Below are 17,523 nucleotides of genomic sequence, written 5' to 3' on the forward strand. Positions count from 1 at the left end.
GGGGGGCTGCGGGCTGATGGCAGGGCAGGTTGTGGGGGGCTGCGGGCTGATGGCAGGGCTGGGGCAGGTTGTGGGGGGCTGCAGGCTGATGGCAGGGCAGGTTGTGGGGGGCTGCAGGCTGATGGCAGGGCAGGTTGTGGGGGGCTGCGGGCTGATGGCAGGGCAGGTTGTGGGGGGCTGCAGGCTGATGGCAGGGCAGGTTGTGGGGGGCTGTGGGCCCATGGCAGGGCTGGGTGGTTGTGGGGGGCTGCGGGCTGATGGCAGGGCAGGTTGTGGGGGGCTGCGGGCTGATGGCAGGGCTGGGGCAGGTTGTGGGGGGCTGCGGGCTGATGGCAGGGCAGGTTGTGGGGGGCTGCGGGCTGATGGCAGGGCTGGGGCAGGTTGTGGGGGGCTGCAGGCTGATGGCAGGGCAGGTTGTGGGGGGCTGCGGGCTGATGGCAGGGCTGGGGCAGGTTGTGGGGGGCTGCAGGCTGATGGCAGGGCAGGTTGTGGGGGGCTGTGGGCCCATGGCAGGGCTGGGTGGTTGTGGGGGGCTGCAGGCTGATGGCAGGGCAGGTTGTGGGGGGCTGTGGGCCCATGGCAGGGCTGGGTGGTTGTGGGGGACTGCAGGCTGATGGCGGGGCCAGACAGTTTTGGGGCTGTGGGTTGACAGGGCTGTGCCAGAGTTGGGGTGCCCTAGCACAGCTGGGGTGATTATGGGTCACTGCAAACTGATGTGGGGTGGTGTCGGCTGGGGGGGCTGCGGGGATAGCTGGGGTACAGGGAGAGGCAGCTGCGGGTGGGCAGCGAGGCAGGGTGGTCTGGGGGGGCTGGAAGCTGGGGGGCTGGAAGCTGGCAGCGTGGCTGGCTGCAAGCTGAGGGAGCTGTGGGGCACCCCCAGTCCCAGCACACACACCCCATGCCCACTCAGAGCACCCATCTTGGGTGCGGGCTTCTCACCCCCATGGGAGACAACAAAAAGTAACTTCACAATGAACATCACCAGCAGCCATTGCCTATGGTCTTTATTATTTTTTTTTTCCAGAAAAGAAAAAAACCACATTTTACATAGTTGGTACAAAAACAAATTTTTTAGAAAAAATGAACGGAGGGGGAAAAACCTGCAGCAAGAGGAACTGGGGGTCTCGCTGCAGGGACTCCAGCAGGAAATCTCTTTGGGAAGTGTGGCTCGAGGTAAGCCCTGAGCCACACACAGCCACCCTGATTATTCCCTCCCTCCCACCCACTTCATAAAAATTCAAGAGTTTGACACACAAGCTTTGGTTGCTAGCAGTAAACATGGATTACATTCTTCCGTCTCCTCATAGACAATCTTGTGACTCAAGGCTTTCACGCCAGGGGAGACACCCTCCCGCGAGGGACACCTTTTTCCCATACATTCAAACGCTCCCGTGTTACAGCAGGACCCTGAGTGTGCAGCCTCACCCGCCCGCGATTCACCGTCCCGTAATGCATAGTGCCCAGCGCCTGCCAGCCGAGCATGGGCAGGGGGGGCGAGGACGCAGCAGTTAATTATTGTCAAGATACGGGAAGAACCACAATGGCAAATGACACGAGAAGATGCGAATCAATCCCACCTTCAACGTGGCTTCCCTTTACAGATAAAAATCCCTGTTTTCTTGGATCCCGGTACCATGCTGGCTCCGGGGGAAACCTGAGTGATTCTCTAAGCCATTTGCAAGTTGCTTTAGCCTAGGACAGGGATGGTTACAGGGCTCATATCCCCACGCAGAGTTGCAAGGCAGAGTACACAGAGAAGATCCTGTCTCCCTGGTCCATAACCTATTAGATGCTTTGGCTATTTTTTTTTTTTTTCATTTTTTTTTCCCCTCTTACTTTTGTAAACAATAATCAAGGAGAATACTGAGAGAAAATGGAAAGATTTACAGAGGTATTTACACACACTAGACATCTAGCAGAAAAATCACCAAACCATTAAACTGGGGGTGAGGGGGGAAAGGTCCTACACGATTCTTCAAGACAGATACAAGAATCAGGGGGGCAGCAGTTTCCCCGGCACCACCGAGGTGCCAGGGGAAGGCCAACAGCCCCCCGCAATGCAGCAGCGGGACCGAGGCCCAGGCTTAGACGCGCAGCCCAGTGCGCTCTATTGCATTTACCCCGTTCAGACAAAAGCTGTTTTCCTGAAGTAGTTTTGTATAGATCCCACTGCTAGTCAAGAACTTAAAAAAATTAAAAAAAAAAAAATAATAAAAAAAAATTCAATCCTTCCCCCCACCCTCCCAAGAAGAGACCACCACCTCACCATAAAACCTACCGGAGCAGGGCAGGCACACAGCCGGGGAGCTGCTCTCCATCCCGCCCAGTGCCTTAGTGCCGCAGGGCAGAGCAAAGCCTGGGGGGGCTCACCGGGCTCCAGCAGCTTCAGCAAGCCCCCCCAGTGAGCCCCGGCGGCAGGGATGCAGTAAGTGCTCCCCGTCTGTTCCAGCCCTGCTCTACATCTAAACCTATTGCTACCTAAAACACAGCAGAAAGCACAGCCACGTCCTGACATGCCAGCAGGGCGAGATGCCCTCCCTGGGAAGGCTCCAGCCAGCCCCCGGGCTGCGAGTGGAGTGTTAATGCCCCAAAACCAGGGATCCAGAGTTTCTCCCAGCCACCACGAGCCAGTATTTGGGGAGGAAGCCAGGAAGGGGGAATAAAGATGGAGCAGCTGCACCTCTCTCAGATTTGGGTCCACCTTGGCACCAGGTCCCTCATCCCTGGAGGTCTCAGGCAGCCACCAGCCCTTTGCTGGAGGGTGAGTTAGGGCAGGGGGCTGAGGATAACCCTCAGTCTCCCAACAACCTCCCCAGCCGCTGTCTGCTCTTGCCACATCTCGCTGAACGGGCTGGGACCCCCACCCTGGCTTGCCGACCCCCAGCCACATGGCATCAGCCTGCTGGGAGCCTGGGTGACATCCCAACCTGCCAGCAATGGGAGGGCTCTGGCACGGGGAAGACAGGAGTGTTTCCATCAGGACAGCAAGGAGGGGATGTGTGAGCATGAACAGGAGAGAGAAATGGAGGACAGTCCTCAAAAGCCACCAGGCTGGGAGAAAATCTGGAGTTGGGGAGCCAACACGGGCTCTAGCAGCTGTTCCCTGCCCCGTGGCACTGCCTGGCTTCTTCATCCCCGCACACGGATCTACAGACCCAAATTTCTCCTCAGTCCATGGGAAAGGGAAAGAGACCCTATTAAAACACAGCTAAAAAGCAAACAAATCCCAAACAGACCAAAAAACACAACTGAAAAACTTGACAACACGCCAGTCCACCTAGCGAACATCCAGTGAGGTAGATCTACACTTCCAATACAAACTTCATCACGTCTTTGTGCTGTTAGAAAAAACCCTCCTCTCTGTCCAGCACTGAGCTACAGAGGCATTTTATCCCTGAGATTGCTCGAATACCTGAGAATAAGTTGCAGGAATTACGTCCTTTCTCTCTCTCTTTTTTTTCTTCTTTTCTTAAAGATTAAAATATACAAAAATACAAAACCAGAATATTTATATTAAAAAAAAAAAATCAAAAAACCCAAAACAAAGACAACAAACAAACCCAAAGATACGTCATTCACGCACATCCTAGTGCAGGTTTCACTTGGCGTTGGCTTTGGCACGGACCGGGGGGCTGCCCCGGGAGAAGGGCTGTCCACCGGGGCCAATAAATAAAGGCAAGACTTGGGGGGGGCGCAGGGGGGAGGGAGGACAGCAGCTGCTAATGACCTGGGATGCCCTTTCCCTCTGCCCCTGGGAAGGCTCAGCCCAGGAGCCGTGGGTTTCTGGAGCGTGGGATGGGCAGGAGGAGCAGGGGCAGTTTTGTCCCGCGTGGGTTTGATGCGGAGCCCATGGGAGACCCGGGCGGTCGGGGGGATCAAGCCCCAGGTGGGTCCCGTACACGGCCCCCGAGGGAAACGCTGCCAGCAACATCCCCAGGAGCCAGCTCTGCCCTGTGTCTGGTGCCCAAGGCTTGACCAAGAGCATTTCTGCTCCATGAAACCCTTCTGGTGCCCGGCTCTGCATTCCGGTGGCAGGGAGAAGCCTTAGAGGGGAAGAGCCGGCTGCACAGAACAGCACGCACTCCCTGGGCTGGCGCTTGGGAAGGCTTAAGGGGGACAAAAAATACAAAATGTTTTGACTTGGTCTCCCCTGAGCCGCAGCTCAAGCCCACGAGCAGGTGGCAAGTGTTAGCCCAGCCCCAAGAGACGCCCCATTTCCATCCAGCCTGAGCCCAAATCCAGGCTCTGCTGCTTTCAGCAATGGGGTGACCACGGAAAAACTGCAAATCCTTGCACTGACCTGCAAGTGAGCAGCTGTTGAGGAGCAGCGGGACCCACAGGGCCGGCCCCTGGGCATCTCCCCAGCACTCTGCAGCCAGCCTCCCCCCCTCAGCCTCCTCCCTTGGGGCAGCACGGGATGGGGCGGACGCAGGATGGGTCCCCTGGCAGCTCATCCAGGCTGAGCTGGAGCTTGTTTGAAGCTCAGGAGAACAAGGAGCCATGGGCTGCTCCCTGAGATGTTGCTTCTCTGCTCCTCCTCCCTGAGACACTACCGCCTGGCTTCATTTAGGAAAAGAATAAAAATTAATCAAATATAGGATTGGGGTTTTTTAGTGGGAAGAGGTATGTATGTTGGGTGCTGCCTTCCCCTATTTTTGGAATGAGCCGTTCTGATTAAAGCAGGGCTTTTCCCAGGCTGGGAACAGGGGGAAAAGGTCTGTGCAGGGACACCGGGTCCCCGCTGTTAGCACTGCCATCCTCCCTCCCCAACCCTTCACCCTGCCCCCCCTCCTCTGAGCCCCCGTGGCTGCCCATTGCCTTGCCAAAAGCCTTTTCATACCGGTGGAAGCCCCCCCTCCCCACCACCCACCATCATTCCCGGGTTTCGGGGAGGAGGGCCGAGCTGTGCATGTCCTCCTCCTCTCGGAAGTAGGCAGGTTTTCCCTGGGAGCTGGGGGACTGCTGTGCTTTGGCGGGGCAGTTGGCAACCATGTGGCTGATGCTCTGGCAGAAGTGGCATTTCTTGGGCTGTGGGGGCAGCTTGCACTCTTTGGCATGGTGGTCCAGCCCGCCACAGTTGTAGCATCTGTCGGGGGGGGGGAAAGATTTGAGGAGGAAAAATAAAATGAGGTGGAATGCTGCCGTGGCCATGCCTGGGATTCATCTGGCTTCAGAGCCAGAGCTTGGCTTAAAATGGCCCAGCCGCTGTGGGGACGTGGGGTCGGCTCTTTGCGGGGGTGGATGGTGGCCCTGGGTTTGGTCCCTGCAAAGCCCCAGCTCCAGCACGGCCAGTTTGGACCCGGCTCAGTGGTGCTGCTGGTACCCAGGAGATGGCAGCAAACCCCCACACCCAACCCAAGCACTTGGGGACGTCAGGGGGCTTCCACCATCATAGGTCTGGCAGACCCTGCACGCGGTCCCCAAAGCCTGCAGCAGAGCAGGAACAGGCAATGGGACAACTGGCAGCCCCAGCCAGGAGAACCGCTGCAGAGACCGTGGCCATCGGTGTGGGGACAGCCCCAGAGGTGGCTTTTCTCACGGCTGTACCACTGCAGCACTCATCCCCCAGGTGCCACCTCAACACCAGAGCGGTGTGGGCAGAGGGAGCTGCCACGTGTCCATTTTAAATCCTGCATCTGTCTAGGATAGCCACAACCCTTTTCCCTTCCCTTTTCCTTCCCAATTCCTTTCCAACTTATTTTAAAACCCACTAGTGAGAACAGCCAAGTGGGGTGGGCAGCATCTGCTGGGAAAGCTGGGATGAAGCATCCCTGGGCAGCCGGGATGGAGAGGATGGGAGAGGAGAGGGGGGACGAAGGGCTGGCTAGAAACTTGCCCCAGGGCTCCCAGCCGCACCGTGGGAGACACTGCCAGGACGTCCGGCCATTTCCTTCTCACAAGGAAGGGTTTCTCTTCAAGAAAATTACCCCTGCCCAGCGCGGCTCCCCCGGATCAGGAGAGCGGCTGCCCAGCGCATCCCTGACCTCTGCCCTTTCACTGCTGCTTTGCTGCCCTTTCCCCACCAAGCTGCATCTGCCACTCATTAACCGCTGAAGGAAGCCGCTTTCCCCAAGGAGAGGTCACTGCCCACCCCCCTGGGCCCGAGCCCATCCCCATGCGCAGGCAGGGTGCCAGGCAGCACCACTCCTGGTGCCCATGGGGCTCAGACCCTGCCCCAGATCAGGCCCCCGCTGCCCCTTACCGGTCTCCTTTCGATCTGCGTTTCTGGAGGCTCTTGCCCTTGGGTCTCCTCTCACTGCCGATGCAGAAGACACCCCCTGGGCCGGTCACCCGGATGGACTCCAAACCTTTGGATGACTTCTTGAAGGTGAACTCAACAGCTTCGCCCTCCTTCAGGCTGCGGAACCCCTCCATGTGGAGCTTGCTCTGGGGGGCACAGGGGAAGGATGGGGGTCAGCACAGAGCTGGGGTGGCCGTGGGGCACATGACAAACCCCAGCCCAGCAAACCCCTCCCGTGGCACGAGAGCTGCCAGTGTCCCCCTGTGCCTGTCCCTTGTGAGGGGACAGACATCGGGGACCAAGCTCAACCGGGCACCGACATCTCCCTAAAATCTCTGGAGCCCTGTTTGGTAACATGGAGCCTTCAGAGAGCCAAGGCACCCAGGGAAGCAGGGTGCACTGGTTTGGCAGGTGAGGGCCAGCACAGCCAGCTCTGACCCAAATTTCAGCAGTTTGCTGCAAAACACTGGTGCTGAGCACCACAAAGCACCCCCCTTCTCCCACCTAGCCCTGCACTGGGGAGCGAGAGCTGCCCCTGCCCCTCCCAACACCCCTGGCTGGGGGTGCTTGCAGAGAGATCCAAACCATCATTTTAAAAAGGACAAAAGGATCTTGAGGTTTTACACAGGCACGTGTAACTCTGCTCGTGGTAGGACCTGCAGCAAAGCCAGGCTGGAAGCTGGCACCTTCAGCCTGGGGTCTCACCTAGCCCCCTCACTGCAGCTCATCTCAGTTCAAGCCCTTTTATTGCTTCCAACAAATAATTAAGCAGCCATTCGGCCCTGGATCATCACTGCTGGGAGCACCTCCCGGGATCGCCACATCGGTCATCACTGTGCAGCTAAGCTTGGGAGTTCAGAAGGACCCAGGCTGGGGAAGGAGATTGTGAGATGATAGAAAAACCCGCTCAGGAGCTCTGCCCACGTTAGCAGAGGGGCCGAGCTGTGCGTCACAGCCGCTGTCTTGCCCCCCCGGGGCCAGCAAGCACTGCCGCGAGCATCGCTGCCTGCTCTGCCGGAGGACCACCGCATCCCGGGCGGTGAGTCGAGGAGGGCTTTGGCTCAATTTTTTTAGCAGAACCCAAACAAGCATGAGCAAAGAATTAAGAGGTTTTGCTGGCAGAGGGAGGAGCAGCTCCAGTGGGCTTGGGATTCCCAGCAGAGCTAGCGCCAACGCCTGCGAGGCTACAGCAGGACCCTGCACTTATGAATGGAGCATCTCCCCCATTCATGGTCTGGTGAGTTCCCATCACGTGGGCTGCGGCCGCTCATTCTTCCCGCACCGAGCCTCCATGCGCACGCTGCCCGGGGATGGGCAGGCATGGTCGGTTCCCTGCTTCCATCCCAAATCTCACCAGGACCCACACAGAAACACCCCACATAAAAGCAGAGAGGGAGGAAAACGGAGTTGTTGGGGTTTAGGAGTGATTTTTTTTTCAGTGGGGTCTTACAGGACATGCATGTGTCTGTGGGCATGTGAGGAAGTGAGAACACAGCTGAGCTTGAGGAACAACCCTCAAGGTCCCTTTTTCTATGGCTTTTCTGTCCCCTTCTGTGCCTGGGGGCCCAGCTCTGGGTGGGACAGACCCCACAGGCTGGGCCAAGTCACCGACACATACCTAGTCCACTTGCCTGCTGGAATGGGGTCTAGAGTGGGCCAGATGGGATCGTCAGAAACCTTTGCTCTCTGACCTGCTCCTGCTCCCAAAAAGGAGAGCTAAACTGTGAGCTATGAGGTCCTCAATGACAACAAGGATGTGACAGGGTCTCACAGCAACCTCTGCCCGTGCAGGGCTGATCTGGGCAGTGCCATCACCACCTACCGCAGGCAAACACTCTGCCATCCTCAGCCTGGCTTTCCCTCAGTACTGAGCATCACCAGAGGATGCTGAGCATGGCCCAGGCCGGAGCTCTGTGTTCGAAGCAACTACCGGCATGACACAGGAGGTGCTTGGCTCAGCCTCAGCACCTTGGTGTTGGCCACCAACCCTGCCCTGTCCCCAGTGTGCCAGCACACCGGCCCCCTCAAGCCCCTCCATGTGCAGCAGTTTGGGTGACGGGAGCTGCCATGAATGGCAGATTTGTCCCCCTCCAGCAGCAGCTGTGGCATTTTGGGGGCGAGGAGGAACTGAGCATCACTCCGTGGTGAGCAACACTCCATGGGACACGAGGCAGCTCCGGAGGCTGGAGGACGAGGGCCAGCCGCCCCCCGCAGACCCTTCCCAGGGGTGTTTACAGCCCTGGCTGGCCCAGCTGTGTTTACACTGTGGAGATGAAAACTCCCAGGCGTTCAGCCCCAAGCTCTGGGACAAAGCCAAGCCGTGGCAGGGGGGACCCCGGCACGCAGACTGGGACCCCCCCAGCTCAGCCCACACCTTGGGCACCATCACCCGTGGGCAGCCAAACTCCCAGCGTGGGCGCTCCAGCTCTTCCCCCCCGTGAGCCATGCTTTACCCCCATTTCGAGGAAGAGGAGGGCTGGGGCAGAAGCTGCTGCAACATGATGGGGAAGCGATTTATTTTCCAGGAGCGGGTGAGGATGACAACAGCCTCCCTGGCCCCCCGGCCCCCTCCACCAAAAGGCCAAAGGAAACGCCCTCTCCCCGGGGAAGGAGGGGGGGGGCAGCGGCCAGGGCACCCCAGCTCTGCCCCCCCCCCCCCCCCCCCACCGCAGCCTTTTGATGTGTGCTGCAGAGTGGCTGGTGGTCCCTGCGCATCCCCCCTGCCCCCTTCCCAAAACACACACATTGCTGGCATTCCTCTGTTATCAGATAGGTAATCAAACTGCAGCCCATTGAATTAGCTGCATACCTCCTGCATCTGAAAGGAAGGGGCCCAGAGCCCCTGTCCCACACCACACACAAAGCCGGAGCCTTCCCAGGCCTCCACACACACACACCCCCCAAAAAAATAAAGAGAGGAAGGGGGGGATTGGAGCGAGCCGGGGATGCTGGGGCTGGGGGGAGCGCAGGGGAGGGCCAGGGCCGGGAGCCACCGGCCAGCAAGAACAAAGGGCCGGCGGCAGCCGCGCTCCCGCTGCCCAAATTCCAGGAGTTCCAGGCCACGGCGGGGGGAGGAAGGGTGGCCGGCATGGCCGCGGCCCCGCTGACCCCCCTGCAGCCCCTCTGCACGCCAGCCCTGCGCCCGGCTCGCCCGCGGCGGGGGACTCGGGTCTCGCCCATCGGGTGCTGGGGTTTGGGGTCTGGGTCCCACGGCGGAGCTGAGGGGTCAGTCTTGGGGGCATGGTTGAGGTGGGGGGGAGGGTGTAGGGTGACCCTGGTCTCTCTCCAGGCTTGGGATCACAAAGCATCGCCATCCTCATAATAAAAGCGTTTAAAAGCATAACCTAGCGCAAGGATTTTGCTTGTCATCATTAGGGTCCAGAGTTAACCAGCAGGACAAGGAACAGAAGCAAGGTTGGCACCGCTTCACCCAGCTCTCTGTGGCCCCCTGGGCACCCCCCTTCCTCCTTTCCACGCACCCCAGCAGCTCTGTGGTTATTTATGGTGGACAAAGACACAGCATGTGAGTGGCCAAGCCGCTGCCCACTGCCCCCACGGCGCTGGGTGTCCCCCACTCTCACCCCTTCCCCTTTCCCCACCTGCAAGTGGGTGCCTTCACCCCTCCTCTTCCTCCCACCCAGTAACTCCCTCACCACACACCCCAGCGTTAGACCTGCATCCCCTCCCAGAAGGGTGACACCATAGGGCACCCCAAATCCAGCCGCTGCTCCCCAAACCACTGGGCTCTGGTTTGCCCCCACCCCACTGGGCTCTAGAGGGGCTTGGCCGGCCCCGGGGTCACCATTGTCCCCGCGGCCTCCCCAGTGCGACACAAGGGGACATTTATTCCCAGCCAGCCCCGGCCACTCAATCAAACCATCTTTGTGTCCAGAGGGGCCTGGGGCGGAGCGGCCGCTGCACCTCACCAGCGCGGGAGCGATACGAAATCCCATGGAAAAGAAGCCAGGCCGGGATGCTGGGCTCAGGGTGGCTGTGGGAATGCGTGTGGCAGCGCTGAGCTGTGCCAGCAGTACGGCCAGGCCATGCCCGGCGCATTTTGGGCAGCCTGACCCCACTGCAGCCAGTGCCCGTGCCTCAGTTTCCCTCACTCTGCGAGGGGGAAGTGGCCCACAGGGGCCAGGAAAGACAGACCCCCCAGCAGGTCCCAGTGGTGGGCACTGGGATGGATGAGCCCCCAGGGGGTCTGTGCCCCCATCACAGTGCCCCAACTTCACCCGCAGGCTGGGGGTACCCTGTCTGGGGTGCCCTCTGCTCCACCAGCACCCACAGATGTGCCCAGGGCACCCTGGCCACTGTGCTGCCCCGCTGGCCTCCACACCCCTCTGTCCCCCAGAGCCACAGCATCCCCGTACCCCCAAATCCCTGTTTTGCCCAAGACAGCCCTGTGCTGCCGGCTTTGATGCTTCAGCCTGGCTGGGGTGCTGGGCGCCCCGCAGAGCCCCACACCTCCTGGCCACCTTCACCCCACCACGACCCCTGAAGACCCATCCCAGGGGAGCAGCACATCCCTGGGGAAGCAGCCCCAGGCCTCAGCCGCTCCCAGCCCCATGGGGCTCAGGCTCAGAACCGCCAGCGCAGAGCAGCCCCTTGCTCAGCCCCTGCACCGGGAATAAGGTGATGTGCAGCCATTAGCGCTCACTCAGTTTTTTGAGGCACGGCTCCGATTGCCACTGGGTGATGCCATCGCAATCCTGCTGGGACACAGCAGCCTCAGCCCCACTCCGAGCCCCGTTCTGGCAAAGCAGATCTCCCCTCATCCGGGCACTGCGTGACGGCAACCAGCTCCCAAAGGAGATTCCAGCAGGATCGGGCTCTGCCACCACAGAGCAGTGACCCGAGTGCCCGTGGCTCCCACCGCCGGCTGGGAAATGTCCCTTTGCCTCCACATCTCACATCTCGATCCATCCCCAAGCAAAGCCCTTCCCTCTCCCCAAACCACACCAAATCTTTTCCCGATGGTGGCGGTTCAGGTGCCGGGGACTGCGGTGCTGCTGGTGTTGGGCTCACACGTGGCTGGGAGCATGAATCGCTCCGTGGTCCCTTCCTGCGGGATTCACCCCCTGCAAGCCCCTGGCAGATGCTGCGAGGGCTTGGTGTGGAGATACAGAGGGCGATGCCTGCAGGACCCCATCGGGGACAGCACAGGGGATTTAACAAAACATGACCAGGGCTCTCCAGGGGCTCCCTACTGTCATCTGGAGCAACACCCCTAAGGATTTCCCCGCCACCACCCCCCAATTCAAGCAAAACCAAAATAAAGCCACGTTCCTGCCAAAGTAACTACAGTTGCTCTTGATTTTCCACCATAAACCAGCAAAATTAAGCACTAGATACTAATTTTGGTAAAAACAATCATCCACCACAGAGTTTAATCCATCAGCTCCCGGCCCTAAATCCACGCTTTCAGCTCCTTCAGTTGTTTTTTTCCCCCCACCCTGAGGGTGCCGAACCCTTCTGCGCTTCCCAGGGGGCAGCTAATTGGGATCAGCGGCTGCATATTAATTTCATACTCCCAGAATTAAAGCAGGGGCACGGCCAGGAGCAGCAGCACACCTTCAGTTGGTGACTGCGGCTTCATCCCGCTTATTCTTAGAAGCAAGAAAATAGGGAAAAGGAAACGCTGGAGCTGAGGGTGGCAGGGACAGGGGCTCCCAAGCCAGTGGCTCCATCCCAGCCCTCTTTAACAGGAGCAATCCCATTCATTTGGGCCATTTTATCTGGGAGACCATTTAAGGGTGTTTTCTCTCCCTGCCCCTCGCCCTGGGGCTGAGGGGGAGCTGGGGGAAGGGATGTGCCTGCAGCCATCAGTTAATCTTTAGACAGAGACAGGAGGCTTGTTTTGTGTGCGTCTTAAGGGAGTTTCAGGGGTGGAATAAAGCTGCTCTCTTTCACTATTTGCCACCAGGACACGGCGCACCAGCGGTGCGACACAATTTGATTCCAGCAGTTATTTTAAATAAATTGCTCCAACCCCTCTCCCTGCAAAAGCAGGGAAGCCGACATGCATTTCTACCCCAGGGAATCTCTTCTCCAGGGACACGTGTAACCCTGGTGCTCCCACACCCAGCAGCTACCCACACCGGTGCCCCGGGGTGCCCACCCAGCACTGTGGGGTGACCCTGGTCGCGGGGGGCAAATGCAGGAGCGATACACACGAGAAAGCAGAAAAAGTGAGATATTAAATGTGTGCTGTGCCTCTATGAGCATCACGGGTCCAACACAGTCTAACAAACCGCTGCTCTGAGCGGGTTCCCCTTCCCCTTGCCACCACCCCAGCGCTGCACAAAGCAGATCCCCCCTGCCAGATCCTGCCCTGCACCCCGGCCCAGGGGAAAGGTGGCAGGGGACCCAGTGGGAAGGCTGAACCCTGCTCCCCGATGGAGGAATCCTCCCTTGTGCCCCTGCCTTTGCTCTCCTGCGCGGTTAGGGATGGAGCTGCCTCCAAACACGTGCGCTTTTTTTTTTTTTTTTTTTTTTTTAAGACTTCACATCATGCTCACTCTCTCCCCTCCCGCGCACAGGGGGATGGCAGGAGCACAGGTGGGTGACAGCCCAGGTCGGCTCAGCTGAAACCTGTGGCTGAACAGCAGCAGAGCCACCATCCCCCTCCACCCCATCCCCTGCCCAGCTGAGCGCGGATAGGACGGAGCCCGCCCATCACCCCTGACTCCCACAAGGCTCCTGGGGGTGGCAGCGCCCAGGGGACCACGCTGGGACCAAAGTGTCCCTGTGGTGGCCCATGCCTGGCTGGTCCGGCGCTGCCCTGGGCACTCAGGCAGGGGTTCCACATCCCAGCCCCAGTGGCTCCAACCATGGGCACAGCCTTATGTCCCCGCGAGGACACGCAGGATGATGCCACCGAGATGCCAACAATGCAATGCCCTGCAGCCGCAGCAGCTGTGGGGTCCCAACCATGCCCAGCAGGTCTTGCCAAAATCATGGGAAGGAAGAAAAAAAACCAAATCCCCCCAAAAAAACAACTAACATTGCCCTTGTCAAGAATTTAGATGTGTTGGCTTGGAGAAAGGCTTGGAGACACAGAGCTGAGCTGTGCGGAGCAGTGTTCCCAGGATCAGGCAGCCCCTTCTGCTCTGCTCCAAGCCAGGGCTAGCGGGGCCAGGCTTGGGGATGGGCTGCAAGCCCCAGCCCTGCCAGACTGCGCTCACTCCTCCCGCTCTGGCCAGCGGCACTCAGCCTTGGGGCCACGGCGTGACCGGATTTTCTCCTTTCCCTTTTTTCAGGTTCCCTTCTTCTCCAGGTTGCCTTGCCCAGCAGCCCCGCACTCCTGGAAGTAATGTTCAGAGCCCCAGTGTGAGTGCAGGAGCCACATGCCCAGGGGACCACCACAGCTTTGGGGTCTTCTCCAGCCTGATTTCTGCCACCTTGAAACACCCACTCCTTCACCTTCCCCGGGACAACCTGCTCCACTCCCCTGTGCTTCATCCCCCCTGTCTCCTCACAGCCCTCAAATGAATCCATCTCCAGTGTCCAGGGGAGGCATTTGAACCCAAATGCCTCATTTTTAGCTCACAATGCCAGGGAAAGGCAGCCCCAAGGAGCCCTGTTAGTCTCCTGTCCTGCCGAGATTTTAATCTCTTTGTGATCAGATAAAGGGAGAGGGAGATGGAGACGCGCTCCCTGCAGAGAAAGGCCATTCAGACCTGGTTCCTGTAATAAAGTGATTTAATAGATCTAAAGAGGCCAATTCCCTTCTTTCTCCCACAATTACTTCCTGTGGGTCATCATTCACATATGTAAATGAAGAGGGGAAGGAGCGGGTTATGGGGGACTCTGGGGTGTTAAACCCCAGTGGCAGGTTTGGGGCACCCTGTGTAGCACGGGCGGTGGGTGCTGAGCCCAGCGCCCTGAGCCCTGTGTGTTGTGCCCCCCCAGGGTGGGTGCTGGCTTTTGCCCTCCCAGGACTGACTCCTTCCACAGGCAGTGGAGCCAGCACTGGCTCTCGGGAAGCACCCAGATGCTGGGATGCGGAGAGCATCGGCAGAAGGGCCCGTTTCCCCCATGAGCCACCCAAAAGCAGCAAGGCCAGGGTGGGAGCGGGAGTTTGGTCCCTCTCTGAGGAGGGGCCGGGGCTGAGATGCTCTGTGGTGGGAAAGCCACCGGCATTAGCCCCAGCTGTTCTGCTGCAGGCGAGCGGGACTTTGTGCCACCAACGAGCTGGGCAGGAGGCAAAGCCCAATCTGGAGGAGAAAGACTCGACATCAGCCCAAAGCAGCCCTGTTTCTGGCAGTGCAAAGCCCCTCACCAGGAGCCCCCTGCCCTTCGCTCGGCAGGGGACCCACACGCATGCTCTGCCCCTCTGCTACCCAAAATAACCCGCTTTCACCCAGCGTTCCCCGCATTTCCCAAATGCGGCAAATCCTGCACACGGGACCCCATGTCTTCCCCAGTCCCGGGAAAACGGGGGACACAAGGAAGACCACATCTCCCTGGGAGGTGGGATGCTACTGTCCAAGACACCCCAGCTAATTCTCTTTTCCTGCAGGAATGTGAGCAAGAGCAATCAGGAAACCAGACTGTCTAGGGGCAATAAACCCCCAGGAGAAGGGAGGGAAGGCGGGAGGCTTCCCCCACGGGTCCCGCTGTGTTACATTGAAATGCAAAGACCCATTTGCTCTCCCGAGAGCATCAGGATCTCGCTTTTCCCTGGCCCATTTGGAGCCCTCACTTACAAACCCAGCCGATTTCGAGCCCGGGACGGTAGCTCCTACCAAGGCATTTTCACCATGCCACGGCCAAGGGAGAAGGGATTTGCTTCTCTCCTGGTCATCCCTCACTTGCCAGATCGCCATAGCCCAGCCTGGAGCACCCACCGGCTCGTGGGCAGGGGGTGAGAGACCCCAGGGAGCCCCCGGTCCCAGGAGCCCTGCACAGCCCAGGGGCTCAGTCCTGTACCCCCAGCCTGTCCACAGACTGTGGGATGGACCCCACCCTGGGGGGATTTGGGTCCATGGAGAGCAGCAGCCACTGAAGCTGGCTGGTCTGGGGGCTCCCCAGAGCCAGCACCATCACACTGCACCAGGCTGAATCCTGTGCGGGCGGCTCATAACCGTACCCACAAAACCACTACTATGTGCTCCGGAGATGCCCGTCCCCCTTCACTCGTGCTCCCTCTGCTCCCCAGCAGCTCCTTTCCCAGGGCGAGGGGACACGGGCCATGCTCACCACACAGACCCCATTCCATGCAAGCCAGCCCCCACATCTCCCAGCGCTGGCCCCCGATTTGGGCACCATCTTCAAAACCATTCCCCCACCGTCTAGAAGAGTTCCCCTGGCAGATCCTCCCCCACGAGCCGGGGTGTGGGTGTGTGTTACGCAGCTGCAGCCCTGAATCCAAGGCTTCCCTCGGCACAGGACCACCGACACGTGTGGGGCTTCCCCACTCAGCAAGGCGCGTGCGGATCAAATCCGGGCACGAGACTGTCACTAGCGTGCAGGATCCATAGGGACACATATGTGACCCCGCACGCCTTTGTGCCAGCTGCAGCCAAAACAAGGGGTCCGGGCAGAAATTACCCCCGCGCCCCCCCCTCCCCCCGCCCCCCCCCGCCCAAAGATAAGCCGCAGCTGGGGAAAGCCCAGTCCTGCATCCCTGCCTGGCTCAGGGCTCCCGCAGCCTCTTCCGGGGGGAAAACCAGCTCTTCCCCAGGTCCCTCCACAGGGTGAGCAGCATCCCTGCCCCGGCACATCCCCGCTCGGCCCCGCGGGCACCTGCTCCCCTGGATCCGGCCCCGAGGGGCTCCCCAGGGAACCACCAGGGGAAAATTAAAATATTCGGGGGGTCAGCTTATGGGGGTCCCCGGAGAGGAGCCCCAGGGCCAGCGGCTTGTACCTGCCCTTCGCCACCGCCTCGCCCCGGGGGAACTGAGCCCGGGGGACAGCGGCTCCGCCGGGGGTGCGGGCTGGGACGGGGCCGGGGACAGGCACGGCCCCGCGTGGAGGCAGCGTGGGGGGTCCCCATCCCTGGCAGGGGGTGCCAGGGGCTGCACTCCCTTCCCTTCCACGGACCCCACGCGGGACGCGGCCCCGTACCTGGTGCACGAAGACATCGACGGGCGAGTCGAGGGTCGCGCCGCCCTTGGCGGTCATGGAGAGGAAGCCGAAGCCCATGCGGACATTGAACCACTTACAGATGCCGGAGCCGTGCAGCGGCTGGGGCTCGTTCTCCGCCTTGGGCGAGTCTCCGGCCGGCTCCTCGCCCGGCTTCGCACCTGGGAGAGACCCACCGAGCCGCTGAGCCACGGGGCTAGGGGAGCCGCGGGTCCCCCCCCGCGGCCCAGCCGCCCCGCACCCAGCCCGCAGCAGGAGCCCCGAATCCTGCTCGGGTTGCTCAGCCTGGAAAAGGCAGCCCACCCCCCGAAAAAAAAAACGACCCACGCCAGGAGAGCGGTCAGCTCTGCTTCCACGTGTGCGTGGGGGCACCCCAGGCATGGGGGGACACGAAGGCAGCTTCTGCCGGCGCGACTCGGGCGGTGCGTGGGGTGGGGGCCCTAAATCCGTTCTCCCCTCAAAAACGCTTAAAAAAAAATAAATCCCAAACCCCAAAGCCAAACAAAAAAGTAAAAAAATTGAAAAAGAACGACAAAAAACACACAAAAAAAGAAAAAACGCCCCCAAAATACCCACCCGAAATCTCCCTGCCCCCAGCAAGCCACGCTGCGGAAAGTCTCTCCCCTGCCGTCAGCATCCCCCCGCCGCACGGGGACCCCCCCCGCCCCCAAACGACCCCAGCAGCCGCCACCGGCCCCAAACTTCTGGGCTCATCCTGGAGCTGAGGGGGGGTGGGGAAAAATAAAATCCCCCCCTGAACCCCCCAGAGCTGCAGCGGGGGAGCGAGGCCACGCCGGGCCCGGCCGCGCTGCTGGGGCTCAGCGGGGCTGGGGGCGGGGGGGGGCCGGGGTCGGGCTGGGGGGGTGTCCCTGCGCCCCCCAGCCGGGCTCTGCGGCCGTTATTAATAATCTCGGAGCCGAGGCGGGCTGCGACAATAATATAACTTAACCTGCAAACTGCTGGTTGGAAACAGACCCCATCCCGACACTCGCTTGCAAATTCCGAGTTGTGGCTGTTACCGCCTCCTCCCTCCTCCTCCTCGGCCAGCTTTGAGGGTATCAGCCCAGCCCAAAAAAAAAAAAAAAAAAAAAAAAAAAAAGAGGGAAAAAAAAATCCCAACAAAAAAAACCCCAGCTTAGACCCCGCCGGGAGGGAGCCGGGAGAGGTTTGACTCCATCTTCACTCCAACAATA

At 59.9% G+C, this 17,523-nt stretch overlaps 1 protein-coding gene across 1 annotated transcript; it reads right to left on the minus strand.

Annotated features, from left to right (window-relative positions):
* Positions 1 to 4,814: 4,814 nt before the first annotated feature.
* On the minus strand, positions 4,815 to 17,417 carry LIN28A (lin-28 homolog A). The gene is made up of 4 exons (XM_055800290.1): positions 17,280 to 17,417; positions 16,313 to 16,491; positions 6,203 to 6,387; positions 4,815 to 5,086 (listed from the first exon to the last, which is right to left on the minus strand). Exons 1-4 carry the CDS (start codon positions 17,308 to 17,310, stop codon positions 4,873 to 4,875), a joined length of 609 nt encoding a protein of 202 aa, XP_055656265.1. The 5' UTR covers positions 17,311 to 17,417; the 3' UTR covers positions 4,815 to 4,872.
* Positions 17,418 to 17,523: the final 106 nt, after the last annotated feature.

Source organism: Falco peregrinus, chromosome 3 (genome assembly GCF_023634155.1).
Source record: "Falco peregrinus isolate bFalPer1 chromosome 3, bFalPer1.pri, whole genome shotgun sequence".
In the NCBI taxonomy this organism is placed as follows: Eukaryota; Metazoa; Chordata; class Aves; order Falconiformes; family Falconidae; genus Falco; species Falco peregrinus.